Here is a 20,969-nt window from a genome sequence, read left to right as displayed (position 1 = left end):
TCGCCCGGCGAAGCGCGCCTGCGCGAGGGGGCCTGCCCGGCGCGGCAAGGCGCTCCCTCTGGTGGACAGCTGGGACACCGCGGGGGCGTGTTCAGCCGCGCCCGGCCCCCGCCCGCCGCGAGTGGAGGAGCCGCCCACGGGTCCCCCACGCGACCTCTGCACACTGAGCGCCCCAGCAGTGCACAGGTGGAGGCCAGGTCTGCGCCCTGCCTGTAAATTCATTCATTCATTCATTCACTCACAAACACTTCCCGACGCTGCCAGTGTGACAGATCCGACTGTGAGGCCCCTGTGAATCCTTTTTATGACTGTCAAATTCTCAGTCGGGTGGGGCTGAAAGACAGGTCAATGAATGGATCATCACTGTAGAGAGACAATTGATAGAAGTGAACAGACAGGTGCCTGGCATGGAGGTGCATGCCTGTTATTCCAGCTATTCAGGAAGTTGAGGTAGGAAGCTCCAAAGTTTGAGGCCAGCCTAGACTCCAGTCTCAAAATAAAAGTTAAAAAGGGCTGGGGATGCAGCTCAGTGTGAAGGCCTCAGGTACCATCCCCAGTAACACACACACACACACACACACACACACACACACACACACACACACACAGGGTGTTGTGCAAGGTCCATGGGAAGTAGGAAAGGGTGAGAGAGACTTCACAGACCCTGGACTCCAGCAGAGGGAGCAGTGAGAGGGCGCGGTGGCTTCTGGGAACTATGAATGGCTCCATTCTGAGCAGAAGAGAGGTGGGAGGTAGGTTCCTGCATCGCACCCAGGGGCCCCAGAAAGCCAAAGAGCTTCCCGGACTTTATTTGCGTCTTGGAGGCCATGAGGGAGCTCAGAAGCTGTGTGACCTTAGACAAGTCACTGAACCTCTCTGTGCTACAGTAGCCCATTTGATGACACAGGAAAAATAATAACACCCACTTGGGGCGATTTGGTGGGGAGGAAATGAGTGCATGGGATAAAGTGCTTAGTGTGCAGTGGGTGGCACGTGGTGAGTCCCCAGTTAAGCTCGGACTGTTATTACAGAGCATTGCTAATGGGGCCAGAGTGATGCCATGGAAGCAGATGTGCCGCAGCAGGAGCCGGGCACAGGATGGGGCACGGCGAGCAGGGGAACCCAGGGACCCCAGCGGGGTAGGAGGTGTCCAGGCCCTGAAGGAGGGGGTCAGGCTTAGCAGGCAGGGAGGAGGGGCCATTGCCAGGTAGTGGGGAGGGGGCAAAATGAGAGTGAAAGGGACAGTTGAAGGCCCCACAGGAGACAGAGCTGGGTAAACGGAATGGCTGCATGTTGCAAAGACCCTGAATGCCCGGATGTTGCAAAGACCCTGAATGCCCGGAGGGAGCAATACAGCTTGGCCCTTCTGACCCCACTCACCCTGGGACCCACTTCCCAGGGAGAAGGAGCCAGCCCTTGGGAGGGGCACCCTTTCAGGAGGACTCCGGTCCCTCTCAGAGATGGGGATGGCATACTGGTGAAAACAAAGGTGGATTTGGGGTTCAAATCTCAGAGTTAAATCTCTCTTGGTCCATTTACCAGCTTTGTAGCCTTGGGCTGGCTACCTAGGGTCTCTGAGCTCAGCTTCCCCTCTGTAAGATCTGGCTCAGGGTGCACCTCTCCTGAGAAACACTGTGCAGATTCAGCAAGATAAGCAGCTGGGTGAAGGGGGTGGAGCTGGCCTTCTCCTTCCTCTGAGGTCGAGATAGAGCGATAACTAGGCCCAAGGGGTGGGGGCTGCCTTGGCCTGCACAAAGCACTTCAACTGCTCTGCAGAGGCCTCTGGAAGGGAGAAGATAGCCAAGCATGGTGGCACACACCTGTAATCCCAGCCTTCAGGAGGCTGAGGCAGGAGGATTGCTTTGAGTTCAAGTGAGTTTAAGGCCAGCCTGAACTACATAGCAAGATCAAATCTCAAAAAAACAAAACAAACCAGAAGGAAAGTGACATCTCCCCTGCCCTGGCTAGATTCCCTGGGTATTGGAAAGAAAGGCCTGTGGGAGTTTAGGGGGTACTCTAATCCCTGCCCAGGTTGTTCCCAACCCCTCTTTCTGTACTGCCATAGACACCTGACTTTTCCCCCTGGGTGTGCTGTAACCCAGCAGGTGAACTTTGGAGTCAAATAAACTCACATTTGAATTTTGGCTCCACCTTTTCTCAACAAGGTAACAAGAAAAAAAAAATCAATCATGACCTTCCTAAATCCCAGGAAGTGGGGACTGAACCCTGAACAAAGCAATAAAAGGCTCCACCCCCCAGACCCGCCTCCAGGGGAAGAGCCAATCAGCTTCCAACCGGAAGGTCCATTTCCCCCTTTCGTCCATTCATCAGGCAACAATACTTACCTAGCATCTCATCGCCTTCCTGGGATGCTGGAGGTGGAGGGGTGAGCAAGGCCCTCACCGTTCTTACCCAAAAGAAGAAATAAACACGCAGGGGAGTCAGACACCTGGGGGGGTGAAGGCAATGATTATACCCCCACCCACCACCACCCCCCTTCGTGACTGGAGTGGACAGGGACTCAGCTTCCGGCCTGCGAAGGGACTGAGCAAGTGCAGGTAGAGTGGGGAGAGGACAGTGTTAAGGACCCCGAGGCACAGAGGGCTCAGGACAGCAGAGGTGACCATGCTAGAGAGCCAGGTAGAGGGGTCTGAGAGGAGCAGCCCAGGCCTCAGGGTGTTATGGCTCAGAGGTTTTTTGAGTGTGGACTGTCTTAGGTGAGCAGAGGGAGCTGTGCAGAGAGTCTCCCGTGCCATGGATAACATGGAAGGTAGAAGACCAGCAGGAGGCTGCTGTGTGGTCCCCAGCAGGGGTGGTGGGTTTGGTTGCGGGTGGCAGCCGTGGGTCGGCACAGGGGAGCCAGGGACAGCTCCCCATGGGACTGCACTTGTAGGGACTGATGCCTCCTGCGAAGCCACTGGGACCCTCAGGGGAGGTGGAGCGAGGGTGAGGAGGGGACAGGCTGGGGGAGCACTCAGGAACTTGATTTTGAAGTAGCTGTGAAACAGACGATGTTGGATCCGTGTTCTGGACTAAACGTCAGGTTTCCCCGGCCGGGCCACCTGTCCCTGGGTGGTGGGACCTGTGCCAGGGGTGTGAAGAAGAGGAAGACTGGGTGTGGGGTTTGGGGACAGCACTGGGGACCTGCAGCTGGGTGGGCTGCACCCAGGGCTGCCAGGCAGGGCCCTCTGCTTCCTCCCTGGCCACCTCCCCCCTGCCTGCCGCCTCCCTGGCGGACTTGACAGTTTAGAGAAGCTGATGTGAAGTCGCTTGAAACTCAGACACCCTGGGCAGTCCCCAGGGCAGAAAACAGGAAGCCAAGATTAAAGGCAGATTTCCAGCAAGGTCTCCTCCTGCTTCCTGCCGGGCAGGTGCTCAAGCAGAGGGCCACTGGCTTTTCTTGCCAGAGCACCAGGCCTCCAACCGTGGCACCATCCCCAGGGAGCGGCTGTCCAGGCCCTTGCCATCTGAGCCCCGTCCAGAAAGAAGCCACCTGGGGGAGGCCAGAGAGGCTTTGGGATCACCTGGGCCTGGTGCGAACCCCACTTTCCAGCTGTGGGGTCTCACCAAGTGAGGGATCGCAGTGTGGGTGAGAGAAGAGCTTAGGGAGCCTTGTGGGGAGGTGGCTGTAAGGACCAGAGCAGCATGGGGGCCAAGAGTTCTAGGGAAAGTGAGCAGTCCCTGTCACTTCAGTGACGGGTGGTGTGGCTGACATCACCAGCTGCCAAGGGCTCTGGGAACCCCTGTGACCGCTTCCCCCTCTAGGACTCCACCCCAGGTGGCTCCAGAAGCAAAGCCTCAGCCTCCCTGGTGACCCTCCCTGGCCTCCCCTTGGGGATGCTGCCTGAATCCCACACTGCAACCCCACCTAGGGGGCTGGGAGACTTTATCTTGAGGCATTGGCCTGGGAGACTCAGGTTCTGGGGACAGATCTTGCTTCTGACCTTGGGCCAGTCCTTCCCCTCCAGGCCTCAGTTTCCCCATCTATGTGCCATGGGGTTAGGTTTGGAGATCTGCAGGCCTTTCGGCTGTGCACAGGGGGACGTTCTGGGGTGGTACAGGGGCTGCCAACTGCCTCCAGCTCTGTCCCCTTGAGCCCTGGGAACTGCCGTTTACTAAGCACTTGCTAGGTGCCAGGCACTTGATTCTTATTACTGATGCTCACAGCTCGTATTTATTGAGCACATACCAGGCATAAGCACTTTTCAGGGCACACCAGGGACCATTCTCTGCGAGGCACCAGCTCACTCCGCGGGATGACTTCCTAGGGAGCGAGTCTTTGTTCCTTTCATGCTGGTGGCAGAAGAGCTGCTGGTGGTGGCTTGTTGGCTTTGTGGATTTAGTGCTAATTGGAGTGGTGGTGACCCCAATCAAGGCCCCTGGGAGCCTCCACCACCACAAGGTTACCCAGTGACCCTGAGCTCCCTGGCACTGGTGTCTCAGGTTGGTTTCTCCGTGCTGAGGGCAGATCGGGTCAAGTCTGCGACGTGGAAGGGTTGAGGGACCTGGGATCCCTGTAATCTCTGCTGGAGTCTTTCCCTCCCCCTCATCCTCCTCTTCTTCACTCTTCCTCTCCCTCCTCCTCCTTCCTCCTCCTCCTACCACCATCTTTACTTTTTGAGACAGGGTCTCACTATGCAGCCCAAGCTGGGCTTGAATGCACAGCGGTCCCTCTGCCTCCACCTCCCTAGTGCTGGGCTTATGTGTGTGTGCCACTATGCCCAGCAGGGGCCCTGAGGTCTTAGAAGTGCTGATGTCCCTGGAGGGATGCACAGGCACACTGCAGGCCCAGGCAGGAAGGCAGGAAGGCAGGCAGAGGGGACTATGGTGCTGGAAGTGTCAGCTTGGGGCTAACATTGGCCAGGCCAGGAAAGTGGGGTGCAGGCCATGGGGCAGTGCTTGGGAGCAGAGGCCCCTGTGGACCATGGGGTCCTTTAGACCTTCGTCCTCAGGACAGAGCCACCTGTCCCCACTGAGGGGCCGCCCCAGCCTCTGCTGGTCAGCGCACTGGTTCCTCCGGGGAGGGGGGAGAGCTGGCTGGCTGCTTGCCCTCCTGAAGCTTCTAAGACTCCTCCCCATCTTCCAGGCTGGACCCCTCCCTGGCATCCCAGCAGTGAGGCCCCCTTAGTGGGCAGTTCTGCTGTGCTGCCGGAGGCTGAAGCCTGGTGCTGCGACGTTGGTTGACTGCATGAGTGACATGAATTTCAATGCATAATAAAAATAAGCAACACTGAGTTCGATCCTTGGTACCAAAACAAAACAAAACAAAACAAAACAAAACGGGGTGGGGATTTAGCTCAGTGGTTCCGCTGCCTGCCCTGCAAGCACAAGGACCCGAGTTCAATCCCCAGTACCAAACAAAGCAAAACAACAAAAAAAAAGAATAAGCAACACTAATATAGGCCTTACAATCTGCCTGAGCCATCGGAGCCCTTTTATTTAAAGTGTCATTTGCTCTCTTAATACAGTCACCTTGGAGGGATTGTTCCTGCCTCCACTTTGCAGATAGGGAAACAGAGGAGAGATTTAATGAGGGAACTCAAGTCACCAGATACCCCGTAGAGAGGAAGGACCCAGGGGGCTGTCTCATGGTTCCATTTGAACAGCTTCCCGGGTCAAGGACCCCTGTGACCTTACACACAAATTCTGTCCAGTGCTGGAGCTGGAACCCAGGGCCTCTCACCTGCTAGGCAAGCTCTGGACCACTGAGTGACATCCCTTGCCTGGCACTGGGTCTTTCTTGGCATCAGTTTCCTCATCTCTAAAATGGAAATGAAGCTGGGCACGGTGGCCTGTAATCCCAGCGCTTGGGAGGCTGAGGCAGGAGGATCTTTTTGAGTTCAAAGCCAGTATGGACTACATAGCAGGGTCCTGTCTCAAAACTGCAAGATAGATGGATAGAGAGAAAGAAAGAAAGAAAGAAAGAAAGAAAGAAAGAAAGAAAAGAATGAGAGTAACAGGTCTCAGGGAACTCCTGAGAATGCTGGGAAGATGTAGGTTGGTTGTTGAGCCCAGGGCTTGGTACCAGGAAATCTTCACTCACTGCCAATTCCATGGATTTTTTTTTCTCTCACTCCCGAAGCAAGCTTTGAAGTCCTCATCCCTTGCTGTTTTCTGAAGGCTCAGTCAACCTCTGGGGGAGGGGGCAGAGCTTTGGTCTGTTCGGAGCCTACAGTTTCACCGTCATTCCTCGCTCCACCAAACACCAGGCGTTTACTACTCTCTGGGCACTGGAGTGACAGACTGGACAGGGCTTGAGCGATCTGCTCCGCCCCGAGTCCTGGCTCACAAAGCCCTCTGGACCTTCTGTGGCCCGAGCCACCTGCCTGCTGGGTCCTAGGCTCTGTGCTGGGCAGAAGCAGGCTCAGGACTGTGCCGACCATGCAGCTGTGGGAGCAGAAGAGGTCTGAGTTCTCTGCAGGGGATAGGTGGAGACAGCTGGGTGGGGCGTGGGGTGCAGCACTGGCCTCGGGCCTGCTGCTCTTGCCAACCTCATGCAGCCCTCCTTCCCATGCACCTGCAATAACCCCTGCTAATTCCTACCCTGTCTGCCATCTGGGAAACTTAAGAACCCTGGCTGAGGCAGGTCCAGTATAAGGAGGGGACTGTCCCTGTGAGTCACAGCTTGTGCCTGGATGGAGATGGCCTGACCCTGTCCAGCCCTCAGGGTTCCCTTTGCAGCATGGGTGTCAGGTGGGGTGACCTCGGGGTGGTAGCATGGGCTCTTTTCCTTCCTCTCTCCATGGGCAGCACAGAGTCCTAGCAGTACATGGCTTGGCAGGAAGTTGGCAAGTCCCTGGCTGTGACTTCGTTTTTTGTTGTCTTTGAGGCAAGGTCTCATTGTGTAGTTCAGACTCACCTGGAACTCACTAGGTAGCCCAGTCTGGCCTGGAACTTTAAGCAATGGTCCTTCCTCAGCCTCTCAAGTTCTGGGATCACAGGCATGTGCCACCATGTCTGGCTGTGGCTGTCACTTCTGCACAAGCCTCAGGGCTTCGTTCCAAGGAGAGGCTCTGTACCTGCATCCTCTGTCCTCCCCTTAGTGCATCTGCTCAGCCCCTAACCTTGACCTCTTGCCTCTGCTGGCCCAACGTGCCAGGGGCACCTCAGGGTTGGGGGTCGGAATGTCTCTCAGCAGGGTCACCCTTTGGCTCCTGCAGCCTGTGGATGGCTCTTGGGTACTCTGTGTCTTCTGCTGCTGGCAGCCAGCTGTCCCCACCACCTCCCCATGAGTCTGGTCCCCAGGAGCAGTGGCCTCAGAGGGAAGCCAGGCCTGGCCAGAGTGGGGACCCTGTCTGTGGGGAGGACAGAGCCTCTGCTGAACATAGGAAGGACCGATTCCACCATGGCTCCTCTGAGCTCCTGGTACATGGCCTCAAGGCAGCCTCAAGGGTGAAGGACAGAAGGAAGCAGTGCCACAAACACGGGCCCTACAGATACTTTCAGGGGAGCTGGGATCCCAGGCCAGGCCATTTGCGTGTTTTCATCTTCTGTCTCTTCTGAGCAGTGCCTTTTACTTGCTGTTCTCCTTAGCTGAGTTTGTGACTTAGAGCCCTGGCTGGGGCCCCAACCCTGCCCCATCGCGGTGGCGGTGAGGTCTTGCGTGGGAAGTGCGAGATGCATGGCAGCAACAGACAAAGGCCCTTGTCTTCCCCTGCTCTAGTCTGTGAACTCGCCTCTGTCCTCTCAGAGCTTGATCTCTGTCTGCACAGCCTGCAGGGCTGGGCAGATCTGAGGGGCAGCAGCGCCTCCTGGTGGCCAGAGCCCAGATTCCCCCAGATCCCCAGGGGAAAGGGATGAGAAAGGACCCAGGCAGGGCAAGGTCTCAAGGCCCTGGCCCCAGGCCGGGTGCCACTCCTGCAAGCCTGCTCATGTCTCAGGCTCCACAAGACCCAGGGCCAGAGATCACCTAATGGGTGTCCAGAGCCTGTGGTGGCCTGGGGTGGCTGCAGTGGGTGTCTGAGGGCAGGGAGCTCTGGGCAGCCAGCCGGAATGGGAGGAGATATGGCAGCTTCCAGAAAGCATGGTGGGTTGGTCCTTCTGGAAACATGCAGGGCCCCCTCGGCTCCGGGAAGGGCTTTTCCCAAGGGTGCTAGTGGGGATGGCTGGGTCAGCGTGAGGCTGCGGGACTCTCCAGAGCCCCCTTCCTTGGGCAGCTCCCTGATTCCAAAGCTACCACCACACTGGCCCCTGCTGCTGCCGGGTGGCCCTCAGCATTGCTGACACCCCAGAGCTTTCCTGAATCTCAGGGGCTGGGGAGGAGGGCTGGAACCCCGTGTGCGCTGGATGTTGGCTTTAGTGCCCATCTGAACACTGTCCTTCAAGGAAGGTGGTGACGTCAATCTCTTGTCTGTATGAAGGGCTGGTTTGCAGAGCCACCCCAAAGCCTGGGCTCCTTCTACTGCCCCAGGAGGGGCCTAAGACAGCAGCTGCAGAGGTCCCAGCCGCCAGGACTTGTTGTGACCTGGGAGAGATGTTGTCTCTCACCTGCCTGCTCATGGAGGAGGCAGAGATGGGGCATGGGGTGGGAGAGGCACAAGAGGAGAGGCTGGTGTCGGACTTCGGCTTCACTTCTGCCCTGAGCCTTCTCAGTGGCAGCTGGCTTGGTCCAGGCTTTTGGGGGCAGCATGGGGCCTGGGTGGCAGGTTGGGGGGTCACGTGGCATCCTGTACGAGCTACAGGCGCTGCCCACAAGCCTGAGGCAAATCCAGCTCTGCAGATGAGTTCACCCGTGGCACCTGGGTGCCCATCAGCCCAGTGTGTGCAGGGACTGAGTGCGGCTGAGTACCAGGAAGGACCTGGCAAAAGGCCCGTGCCTGAGGAACTCAGGGTGATTCCCAGTGGCCCCCATACAGAAAAGGTGATAGGTCAGCCTTGCATGTAGTGAGCTCCCTGTCCATGGCAGGATAAGAATAAAAGTTGAATTCCTGGCAGGGAGTTGAACGAGGAGTTTGTACTCCAGATCGGTCTCCGGTGACCAGGCCAAGGAATGATGGCAGGGAGGGGGCGTGTCCTCAGGCCCCTTTTAGGGGCTCCCCCAGAGTTTCTATGTAGAGGACTTGAGATTGTCTTGAAGATGCATTTGGAAAGCAAACTCACCTTTCCTTTGATTGCCTCTTGATTTAGGGTGGGATCCCCAGGTCTGTAGCTGTGGGAAGCATGCGTTTCTCAGGGTGGCCATAAGGGGGCGACGGAGACTGCATTGTCAGGATTGCAGCTCCTTGTGAGGGCCTGGAGAGAGTACAAGTGTGGGATCCTGGCCTGAGGACAGGGCTGGAGCAGGAGGAGGTGGTGGCATTGGGCTGCTAGGGTCAAGGGGTGAGGGAAGAGGGAAAGGGCTCTCATCTCCCCACAGATCACAGGGTCTCACTATGTAGTCCAGGCTGCCCCTGATCTCAGTATGCAGCCCAGGCTGGCTTTGAACTGGCAATCCTCCTGCCTCAGCCTCCTGAGAGTTGGGATTGCAGGTGTTTGTGACCACGCCCAGCTAAAGTATTATATAGGAAGGAACAGCAGAACTAGAAGCATTTGGGGCAGACATTCAGAGTGCCGTCCACACCACCCACAACAGCACAAGGATGCTCACAGGTGTGTGCACCTGGGTGTGCAGTCTCGAAGCAGCATTTTAAGAGAAGCACACTTCAAGGGCTGGAGGAGGGTGGGGCACAGAGGAGGAGGGTCCCTCCCCAGGCCCGAGGTGGCCACACCGAGTCAGCAGCTCAGCTGTCTGGGGCTGAGGTGACACCCGTTTACACGTTCTCACTTCTGATTTGTCTCCTTCCTGGGTCCCTGAGATGAGAGCAGAGCCAGGGGAGTGGCCAGCTTCCTGCCTTGTTCCCCACCATCCTGGTTACAGTGATCTTGCAAAGTCCCCAGAGGCGTCATAAAGACAGTGCTGAGTTCACAGAGCTCAAACACCTAGGTATCAGCTCTGTCTTCTCTGCTTTCCCAGGAAGCCACCTCCCTCTACCAGCTCCATCTAGTCCCCCTCCAGGGTGAGCTGTTTCACAGGCGAGGCTGTGCCAACTGGGCAAGGGGTGCTGATCTGCCCCCGGCACAGTCAGCCCTTTGCTGCCTCAGGGCCTTTGCATGTGCTAGTCCCACTGCTTAGAATGCTTTTCTTTGTTGCTTTTAAAATTCTACCCTGTCTGAGAAGGCTCTTGTGTGCACCTAGTGTGACCAGCCCATCTGAAGTCGTATCTGTCTCTCCCTCGAAGCCTCACTTCTTCCCAGCATTCATTACGTTGTGTACTTGGGTACTTCTTTGTACATTTATTTCTTTAGTGTCTCTTGGTTCATGGAGGGAGCAGAAAACAATCATGCTTATCTTTTTCATGGTCATGTCTGAGTCTGCCAGCACAGACAGCAGCTGGTGCATGATAGGTATTCAATGAACGTAACATAAATGACTGTTGGCTTGTGTGTTTGTTTGAGACAAGGTCTCTCTGTGTAGCCCAAGCTAGCCTTGAACTCTCGGTCCTCCTGTCTCAGCCTCCTGAGTGCTGGGATTACAGGAATGTGCCACTGTGTCTCACTTAGAAATTATTTTTTGAAATAGGAAATCTATACACATGGTACAAAGTCCAAAATTTATGGAAGGATGGAGTCTCTGCCAAGCCCACATCCTTAGGCTTCGCCTAGAGAAGAAACTTGCTTTTTCTTGCCCATCCTCTGGGGGTCTCTGCATATATTGAAATACAACTATGCTGGAAACACAGAAGGTAACAAGACCCTGTCTTTGCCCGGCTAATCTGGGGCAGGGTGCTCTTTTACCTTTCTCTCTCCAACTTGTTTAGTCATTTTCACTCTTGCTGAAATTAGTGGAATATGTGTCAGCTGGAATAAGAAGCAGAGAGGCTCCCCAAAGAGAGATACAGTTATTTGGGAGGTGCTTCCCAGCTTGCTGCCACTGTAAACAACAAACAGTGTGGGTCTTCCAGGACTGAGGCAGGGAATGGTTTAAAGTCAAAGGAGGAAGAGAGTTGCATAAGTTGTTTCCATCCAACAATCCTTGGCTGGGCTAAGGGATTAATAAGAAAGGTGTTCCAGGATCAATAACAAAGGTGGTGCAGCAACAAGGTTGGACAAAGAAGGATTAAGCAGATGTCCTCACAGAAGTGTTTTGGTTGCGGGGTGGGCTGAGGGCTGAACCCAGGGCCTGTGCTGGGCAGCTAGGCGAGTCCTCAACCACTGAGCTACACCCCCAGCTCTTTTCATTTTTTATCCTATTTTATTTACTTCTTTTTGAGATAGGAGTCTTGCTGTGTAGTGCAGGCTCCTTGAATTCACTTTGTAGGCTACGCTGGCCTCAAACTCACAGTGATCCTCCTGCCTTAGCCTCCCACATAGCTTGATCCCATTCAGGAGCCCCTATGCCTGGCTCCAGGCAAGTCTTTGTATTTAAAAAATGCATTTATGTTTTCCTCTTCCACTAACAATTTATTTTCTTTGTCCATTTTTTGTCAGATTGTTATTTTTTATAGGAACTCTACAAATTAAGGAACTGAACCTTTTATTTGTGCATCATTCAGGGTCCCATTGATTTGAGGAAGGTTTAAAACAGGGTTTATTTTCAAAGGCTCAGTAGGGAGCTGGGACGTGCAGGGCAGTGCTGTTGCGGAAGTATGCCGCTAGGGGGCGGAGTACTGGGAGCTTCCCTTCTGAGGACCAGAGCCAGGGGGGCGATGCCTGAGGCCGCAGGGAGGAGAGGACTGGAGGGGGAGCGGTGCTGGCGTCTCACGTTAGTGTCCCTCCTAACTCGGTTCATTCTCTCTGGACTGAAGAAATGAATTGTTTTTATGAAGTAGTAATCTTTTCTTCCATGGTCTTTGGATTTGTGTCAAGTTTAGAAAGGCGTATTTTTACACTCTCAGGCTACGTTTAAAAAAACAGGGTTTTTGTTCTCTGTTTTGTTTGAGACACGTCTCTCTATGTATTTCAGGCTGGCCTTGAACTCACTGTGTAGCACAGCTGGCCTTGAACTTGGGGCGATCCTCCTGCCTCAGCCTCCTGAGTGCTGGAATTACAGGTGTGTGCTACCATGCCTGGCTGCATTTTCTTCTTTTTTTTTTGTAGCAAAACATTTATTGGTAGATTTTAGGCACACATTATGATAACACTCATCGTAGGAAATTTGCACCTGTACATGATACATTCCACCTCTTGTTTCCCACTCTCACCCAAGATCCCTCCCCTCCCTGTGTACAAAAGTTTGTTTCCATTTTTCCTTCTATTTTCACTGTTTTTCTTGTCCCTTCCTTCCTTCCTTTCTCCTTCCCCACTCCCTTGTTCCCCTTCCCATTTGAACATTTTCTTTCCATTTCCCAATATCCTTCTTTTTCTTTCTCTTTTCTTTTTATTTTTTTTTGGTACCAGGGATCGAACTTGGGTCCTTGCGCTTGGGCAGCAGGCGGCGAAAACACTGAGCTAAATCCCGGGCCCCCACAATATCTATTATACGTTTTCGTCCTCATTTCCACTTTTGGTTTCTCACATGAGGGAAGTAATGCAATATTTAAACATGTGTGTCCAATTTATTTCACTTAAGAGTATGGTCTCAAGTAGCTAAGTTGTGGGGGTTTTTTATACAATGGAGTATTACTCTGCCATAAAGAAGGATGAACTTGAGATATTTAAAGCTAAATGTATTTTTGTTTTCTTCTGGCCCTTTATGGTTTTATCTTCAACCTTTAAATTTTTGATCCATTTGAATTTACTTTAGTGTTCAAGGTGTGGACCCACGTGTTTTTTTCCAACATGAAGTATTCAATAATGTATCTGTCCTCCACTGATTTGTAGTTTGTTCATTTATTTAAGAAATGAGGTCTCACTATGTTTCCCAGCTTGCCCTGAACTCCTGGGCTCCAGTGATCCTTCTGCCTCAGCCTCCCGAGAAGCTAGGACAGCAGGCACATACGACTGGACCAGGCTGTAGTGTTATTTAGTAAGAACCTGTGTGAAGAAATGAATGAACTGGTCCTGCTGGGAGTGAACATGCAGGCTGTATTACAGCTCACTGCCACCCCTGAACTCTGCCACACCCCTAGTGTCAGCTAGGTCCCAGGTGGAGGTGGGTGGATTCTGCAGGGTGCTTCCTGGGGTCCCCAGCCAAGAGGCCCAGGGAGGCATGGGTGTCCCCATGCCATGCTGGTTGCGGAGCCTCCAGGGCTGCGTGTGGAGGGCTCATCTCTGTACTTGCATGCTTGAAGCAAGCATGGCATGTATGTGCGTGAGTGCATAAGGTGTGCGTTCAAGTGCATTGGGAGCAGCCAGGTGCATGTGTGCTGTTGTTGGCAGGTGGGTGAGAGCTTGCAGGCCAGCCTGTCTATGGCTCCGGGCGTCCTCCTGCTGTGAGAACCAGGAATCTGTCCCCAGATTCTGGCTTCCTCCAGGGCGGGGGTGGATGTGGGGAGGCTCCTGCTCCCAGCCAGGGTCACACAGAGGGCTGGGAACTTGAACTTCGCGATGCCACCTCATGGATGGGGAGCCAAGACCCTGCCCGGAGTTTCCAGGGTCACCATGGGAAATGAGATGCCAGGTGGGACCCAGGGCAGAGCCCCCACCATGTCCCAGGCCAGGAGGCTCTGTCCAGCCCCCCAGCTCTGGCTTCTAGGGGGGAAACTGGTGCCCAGGCTCAGCCGGCAGCAGCCTGGCAGGGACCAGAGCTGTCCTGTACGGGCAGGTGGCAGCATGGAGCTGCCCACCTCCAGCTGCCCTCCTCCCTCTGCCCTGTCTCGGAGGCCCCAGTGTGGTGGGGGAGGCCCAGGAGCTGGGGGTGTGGGCAAAGGTGTGGGTGCAGGTCTACAAACAGAACCCAGGGCTGCGCATTGTGGGGCGAGGATCCCCACCCAGCTGTGTGGCCTGAGGCCCGAATGTGATGTAGACAGCTCCAGCTCGGCCTCTTCACACCTGTTCTTCCCTGGCTCATCTGGCTCAGCCCCTGGGGCCCTGGCCGGCCTCACCCAGCTGCTCCTCAGGGGGCCAGCACTTGGCCAAGCCCCACAGGGGGGGCGAGGAGGGAGATAGGGATGGGGGGCATGAATGAGAAGGGCCCTGGACTTTTGGGGGCCCCAGCCCAGCTGCAGAGGGCTCAGGGTGCCCAGGTGCAACGTTCTGTCCAGGTGGTGGGGACAGGGAATACCAAAGGAAGCACAGGGGACTCAGGCATCCCAGGGCCGGGTGTGGGGGTCAAGGCCGCCCCACCGGGAGGTGACCTTCCTTCCTTCCTCAGCTCCTTCTCACGCGACCTTCTGGAAGGGGCCTGGGGCCCATTGTTCCCTGGCAAGCTAGCACCCCTGTCTGCCCGGCTGCACAGGGCAGAGAAGGAAGTGGGCTGGGCCGGGCCTGGTGAGATCCAGTGCGAGGTGCAGGGTGCCGGGAACACAGGCTCACACGTCTGTGCCCCACCTGCACGAGGGTGTGTGTGCCACACCGGCCCCTGGCGCTTCATGGTTCCTCATTGCATCTCCAACAGGCAGTGGGGTGGGATTATCACCCCAGCTGCAGGGCGAGAGCATCTGGACTAGGAAAGCTTCTGCAGCTGGCCCAGGCTTAGTGGATTTGGACTCAGATGAGGCCACACTGCCTGTCCCTCCCTAAGCCCTGAGTGGGATGGGGCTTACCTGAGTCAAGGCCAGGATGGAGTGGGCAGTGCAGAGATGCAGGGGTGGCCTGGGGAAGCCATCAAGCATCACCACCATGTCCAAACACCAGAGAGAAGTGGCTGGGTGTGGTGACACACATTTGTCATCCCAGCACTTGGGAGGCTGAGGCAGGAGGAACCCTGTAAGTTCAAGGCCAGTCTGTACTACTTAGTGAGACCTTGTCATGAAAGAAAAAACAAACTAAATCATTTTTAAAAATTAAATAAACAAATGCTGGTCTAGGAAAATCCATCCTCTCCATCTCCTGGCCCCGCCAGACAGTGCACTCCCTACTGTTTCAGTCTGTGCTGGCCTCAGGCTCCTTTGTCACCTGAGCAGTCCTTTCCCGGGGAGTAAACTGTCCCAGGACAAGATTCACTGGGTGGATGTGGAAGGGGACCCCAGGGACTGGGTCCATTTGCACAGGGACCAGGGGACTCTTGGGGGAAACCCCCTGAGGGTGAAGGGTCAGTGTTCCCTGCAGGAAGCAGTGAGCAGGTTTGGGGGAAGGACGGTGGCCCAGGAGGTCCAGCTCAGAGTCTCAGCGAAGGCTGGGAACAAGAGGAGGGTGCGTTAGACTCCATGTGGTTCCTGTGTCGAAGCAGCTTTCCTGTGTGTCACTGTCTCTCCTGGGTCTGCTGTGCTGTCCCCTGGCAAGAGCTGCTTTTGCCTCCAGCTGCTCACCTGCCTGCCACCCCTGAGTCAGAGTGGGACAATGCCCCAACGAGGCCCACTGCCAGCTGACCTGTGAGCCCTGACCCATAAGCCTGGCTCATAAATGAGCCTGGCCCAGCAGACTCCTCTCTTGACCACATGGTGTCTGTTCTATGGACATTGTCCTAACGGTGCGGGAGACAGGCCTGGGGTGTGGGGTATGGTCCTGAGCCTCTCAGCCTCCACTTTGCAGCTTGTAACCTCTGAGCCCTGGTTCCATTCCAAGATGACCTCATGGTGCCCACTTCCTGAGGTTGACGTGAGGACAGCCCAAAAGAATGTGTGTGTCCAGGAAGGGCCAGGACTGAACTGGCCCATCTGTCCCTGGCCTGCGGTGGGGACAGGATAACAAGCACAGGGGCAAAGTCTCTGTCCTGTTCTTTCTGCTCTGGGAGAGGGGGCCCTTTTTACAGCCGGTTAAAGATTGGCCAGAGGTGTGTGAGACGCTCAGGCTAGCACTGGTCCACTCAAGGCCGGGCAGAGTGGTGGCCAGTGGATAACCAGTGGACCAGTGGCCAGTGCAATCTGTCCTTGAACCTCCCGAGGGGCCTGGGCCTTGCTGGATCTTGGATGGACACGTGGCAGCATCACTTACTTCATTTCATTTCTTTTAATTGTAAGACAGAGTTTTGCTCTGTTGTGCGGGCTGGCCTTGGAGTCACAGCAATCTTCCTGGCTCAGCCTGCTGAGTGCTGGGACTGCAGGTGTGCGTCACCTCACCTGGTTTAACATCAAATATTTTATGTGTGCAACAGGGGTGCATAGGGGAGTCTCCTTCCACTCCAGGAGCTCTGGAAGAGGCGCTATGATGCCCTCAGTCTGGGGTTCCTGGGGCTAGGCCATGTCTCTGCCCTCAGACAGGGGGGACTCTGAGTGCCAGGCTGTGTCTTCCTGCTGGATAGCAGTCCTTGGGCAGGAGCATTTCTTCCTTCCCTAGGAATATGACGTCTGGTGCTGGTTGCACCCTGTTCCCCCTCAGGTGGGGTCCCCAGGACAGAGCTGTGCCCATCTCTGCTGCGAACTGGGCTGGCTCTCTCCCAGCTGCAGGCTCCTTGCCTGTGCCCTGGATTTGAGGACACAGATGAGTAGGACCTGAGGCGTGCTTCCTCCCCTGGGACCCAGCACCGAGCATCTGCCTATACTTCTGAGATGTACTATTTTCTTCAAAACCACAACAGCTGTGATTATTTCCAGAATGGTGGGCAATAATGCCACTGGAAGAACTCTTTCTTTTTAAAAAAGCATTGGGAATTGAGCCCAGGATCTTTTCTCTGAGCTACATCCTCAGCCCTTCTTTGTGTCAAGACAGGTCTCCCTAGGTCACTAGATAGCCCAGGCTGGGCTCAAACTTATCATCCTCCTGCCTCAGCCTCCCAAAGTGCTTGGGTTACAGGTGTGAGCCACCGCACCCAGAAGGTTCTGTGGGTTCTGACAAATGTATGACCAATGGTTGACCACCACCACAGTATCATAGGGTGTAGTGGCATGGCCCTAAACTTCTGTCTGCTTTTGCTTGCCATTCATCTCTTACCTTGAGCTTGTAATCTTTTTTCTTCTTTTTCCAGTACCGAGAGTGAACCCAGGGCCTCACGATGTAGGCAAGCACTGTACCACTGAGCTGTACCCCTAGTCCTCACCTCCCCTGGTCTTTTTCTGTTTTCATAGTTTTGCCTCTTCCAGAATGTCAGAGTTGGAATCACACGGTATGTCACCTTTCACTTAGCAATATACATTTAAAGTTCCTCCACATCTTTCTGAGGCTCTGAGAGTCCATCTCTTTCTTAAGAGAATCACACACAATATTTTATTGTGTCTCTCTTTCTTACAGAGATTGTGGTAGCCAGCTGTGGTAGCACACGCCTGTGATCCCAGCACTCGGGAGGCTGAGGCAGGAGGATCACAGTAGTTTGGGGCTAGCCTTGGCTGCATAGTGAGTTCAAGACTAGGTTGGACTACATGGAGAGTCCTTGCCTCCAAAACAAACAAACAAAATGATTGTGGTAAAGTAGACATAAAACTGAACATCGTAACCATTTGAAATTTACAGTTCTGGAACTAAGTAAATTCCTAATGTTGTGCAACCCTTTCTGTCCATTCCCAGAACTCTTTCATCATCCTGATCAGAAAGTGCATTCATTAAATAACAGCCTCCACCCCTTCCTGCCTCCTCTTGGCCCCTGGCAGCCTCTATTCTCCTTTCTTTCTCTCTTCCTTGCACCTCATGTAAATGAAATCAGACCGTACCTATATTTTTGTTTTTGCTGCTGGCTTTACTTCACTTAATGTAATATATTTTTTTTAAATTCCTTTTTTTAGTTTTGTGAATCAGGGCCTTGCTATTTAGTTCATCCTGGTCTTGAACTCATTATGCAACCCAGGCTGGCCTTGAACTCACAGCAGTCCTCCTGCCTCAGGCTCAGGTGCTGGGATTACACGCCAGTGCCACCATGCTGGCCATTTCACATAACATAATACTTTGCAAGGTTTCTCCAAGAGGTAGCCTGGGCCAGAACTCCCTTCCTTCTTGTGGCGGAACAGTATTGCCTGTGTGTATTTCCATTTTTAAAAATCCACTCAGCCAGGTATGGTGGCACACACCTGTAGTCCCAGCACTTGGGAGGCTGAGGCAGGAGGGTCACTGCAAGTTCAAGGCCAGCCTGAACTACATAGCAAGACCCTGTCTCACAAAACAAAATTGAAACGACAACAGTAATGAAAATAAATAAAAATAAAATAAAACATCCACTCCTCTGGTGGTGGGCAGTGTGGCGTTTTCACCCGTTGACTTGTCAGGTGGGTACCAGCATCCATGGACGTCTCTGCTGAGCGCTGGTTTTCATCCTTCAGGATGCACAGCTAGGAGCAGAGCTGTTGGGCCCTGTGCTGCTTTGGTGCTGAGCTTCTTGAGGAGCCGCTCTCTGCCGGCTGTCTTTCCACAGGGCCTGTGCCTTTTCACAGCCCGGCCAGCAGGGTCATCTTCTCCACCCGCTCACACCTGATATCATCCCATTTTGAAAAAACAATGATAGCCATCCTAGGGGAGTGGAGAGTGTGGCTCGGACTTACACTTCTCTTGTGACTAAGGATGCCGAACATCTTTCCCAGTGCTTCTTGGCCATTCTTGTGACTTTTTTTCCTTAGAAGACCGTCCATGGCCATTTTTGAATTGAGTTGTTTCTTTTTTGTTGTGTTGTGAGTGTTCTTTATACATTCTGAGTGTTAATCTTTTGTTTGTTTGATTGTTTCTGTTTTTGAGATGGGGTCTCCCTATGTAGGCCAAGTTGACCTTGAATTTATTCTGACCTTCCCGCCTCAGCCTCCCAGTGCTGGGATTACCACCCCACCTGGCTGCCTGAGTATTAATGTTTTGTCAGATAGATGTTTTGCAAACACTTCCTTCCATCCTGTGAGCTGTATTTTCTGTCCCTGAGGAGACCTGGACCTTTGGAGGAACCGAAGCGCCTCAGGGAGCCTGTTCTCCCCTGGTTGTGGACGGGCAAATGAAGGCCTGCTGAGAAGTCACACGCTCTATCTTTTGGGATGGGGCAGAAAAGTTCCTTATTTGCTCATCCGGGTTTGGTTCCCAAGCTGGACCCTCTCCTCCCTGTGCCCTCCAAGCGCTCAGACTCGGGTCACACAGGAACAGAGGGAAGAGGGACAGTGAGAGAAGAACTCAGCCATGCCGAAGGAGAGACAGACCCAGGCCTGGGCTCAGAACTCAAAAAATCAGGGCTCCTGAGGTGTGGAAGGACCCCGGAAAGATTATGCCGATTCTTCTCTCATTATTCTATGAGACAGGCCAGGCACAAACGGAAGATTTCATGGTTCCATTTATATGCAAAGTGCAGAGCAGACAGGTCCAGAGACAGAGAAAATGGAATTGCGTGAATACACTAAAGAAGGTGAGTTCTATGGCTTAAGAATTGTATTTGCAGGGCTGGGGATTTAGCTCAGTGGTTTCGGCGCCTGCCTTGAAAGCGCAAGGTCCTGAGTTTGATCCTCAGTACCAAAAAAAAATCCCAAACAAGAATTGTATTTCCATAGAGCTTTGTTCGACTTATTTATTTACTTATTATTATTTTTTGTTTTGTTTTTTTGAGACAGGTCTCACTATGTAGCCCAGGCTGGCCACCCTCCTGCCTCAGCCTCCCCAGTGCTGCGATTACCACCACCCCTAGCTAAAACTGTTCTTTACAAAGAAGAGGAGAGAAAGAAGATCAAGGCCCCACAGGTGCCCATCCCCTGCCTTGGCTACCCAGGCCCCTTCATTTGGAGAAGCGCAGTCGTGCCTGCATGTGCTCGCAGCGGGGCGGCTTCATGGTCAGCCCGTAGGTGGGGGTCATGTCCACCTTCGTGGTGGGCGGCACGCTGAGCTCCAGCCGCTGCAGCAAGATGGCCAGGAACAGGAAGATCTCCCACCTGCCGGGCGTCTCTCCGATGCACCGGCGCTTGCCCAGGCCGAACAGCAGCACCTTATCACTCAAGGTCTTGTTGATGGCAGTGTCATTGGCCATGAGGAATCGCTCGGGGCGGAATTCGGAGGGATCCCCCCACTGCTTCCTGGAGAGAGCAGAGGACCTTGTGGGCTGGGGAGGCCAGGAGGCCCAGGAGGCTCCCAGTTGGCCTTCTGTAGAGAGCACAGGTGTCCGAATACAGTGAGAGAATGAAGGCTTAGTGCATGGGACCAAATGGGGAAGCTTGGTGCTTATTTCCTTCACAGAGCTCCCTCTAAAATGTTCAGCCTCATGCTGGGTGCGGTGGCACTCACCTGTGATCCCAGCACTTGAGAGGCTGAGGCAGGAGGATCACTTTGAGTTCGAGGTTAGCCTGAGCTACAAGGCCAGCCTGAACTACATAGTGAAACACTCTCAAACAAAACAAAACAAAACAAAACAAAACAAAACCAACAAAGATCAGCCTTGATTAATTTGTTATTTTGAAGAAATAATGCTTTGTCAAAAGGAAACAGCCGCCAGTGGTGGTACATGCCTGTAGCTCCAGCACTCAGGAGGCCAGCCTGGGTTACAGTGTGAGTTCAAGGCCAGGCTGGACTGCATGGTGAGACTCTGCCTCAAGAAGCCAAAAACAAACAAACAAACAATAAAAGAAAGATGCAGAAGCAGAAAGAGTCAGTGACACTGTGACACTTGAGTAATCCTAGTTACTCGGGAGGACACAGTGGGAGCATTTCACTTTCAAGACCAGCCTAGAAACTTAGTGAGACCCTATCTCAAAATAAAATGAACAATGGGCCGGGGATTCAGCTCAGTGATGCCTCCGCCCACCTCCAATGCACAGAGTCCTGAGTTTGATCCCCGGTACGAAAAATAAACAAACAAATAAATAAATAAAATAAACAAGTCTGGGGATGTAGTTCAGTATGAGATCCTTATTCAAACCTCAGCACCACAAAAAGAAAGACATTAAGAGAAGGAAAACAGGCCGGGGATTTAGCTCAGTGGTTTCACTGCCTGCTGCACAAGCGCAAAGACCCCCGGTACCAAAGCCAGGTAGCAGGAGGATCACCAGGCCAGCCTGGGCTCCATAGCGAGAGCTTGTCTCAAAAAACAAGTAATAATAATGATGCTGATGATGATGATGGTAAAAAAGAAA

At 53.8% G+C, this 20,969-nt stretch overlaps 1 protein-coding gene, 1 long non-coding RNA gene and 1 pseudogene across 5 annotated transcripts in view; 1 reads left to right on the top strand and 2 right to left on the bottom strand.

Moving 5' to 3' along the window:
• Positions 1-8: 8 nt before the first annotated feature.
• LOC147828337 (uncharacterized) lies at positions 9-20,605 on the top strand. Its single transcript, XR_015450935.1, has 2 exons — positions 9-2,558; positions 18,791-20,605. It is a non-coding gene; the product is annotated as an uncharacterized LOC147828337 (long non-coding RNA).
• Positions 7,656-8,750, bottom strand: LOC147828338 (uncharacterized; annotated as a pseudogene).
• The window catches only part of LOC147828336 (cytochrome P450 1A2-like), a 16,942-nt gene continuing 15,146 nt past the window's right edge, over positions 19,174-20,969 (bottom strand). For 3 of the 4 annotated variants that reach the window (XM_087210224.1, XM_087210223.1, XM_087210222.1), the window contains exon 7: positions 19,174-19,916. In XM_087210224.1, coding sequence (XP_087066350.1) covers positions 19,622-19,916 — 295 coding nt within the window. In that variant the 3' untranslated portion in view covers positions 19,174-19,621. Of the gene's footprint in view, positions 19,917-20,237; positions 20,423-20,969 lie in introns of those variants that run through there. The other variant, XM_087210225.1, reaches the window with a different exon arrangement.

This window comes from Heterocephalus glaber, unplaced genomic scaffold, assembly GCF_053883595.1.
Source record: "Heterocephalus glaber isolate CG9 unplaced genomic scaffold, H.glaber_assembly_v1.0 deba00001140, whole genome shotgun sequence".
NCBI lineage: Eukaryota > Metazoa > Chordata > Mammalia > Rodentia > Bathyergidae > Heterocephalus > Heterocephalus glaber.
Note: the sequence above shows the minus strand (reverse complement) of the source record. Positions and strands in the feature narration are given on the sequence as shown.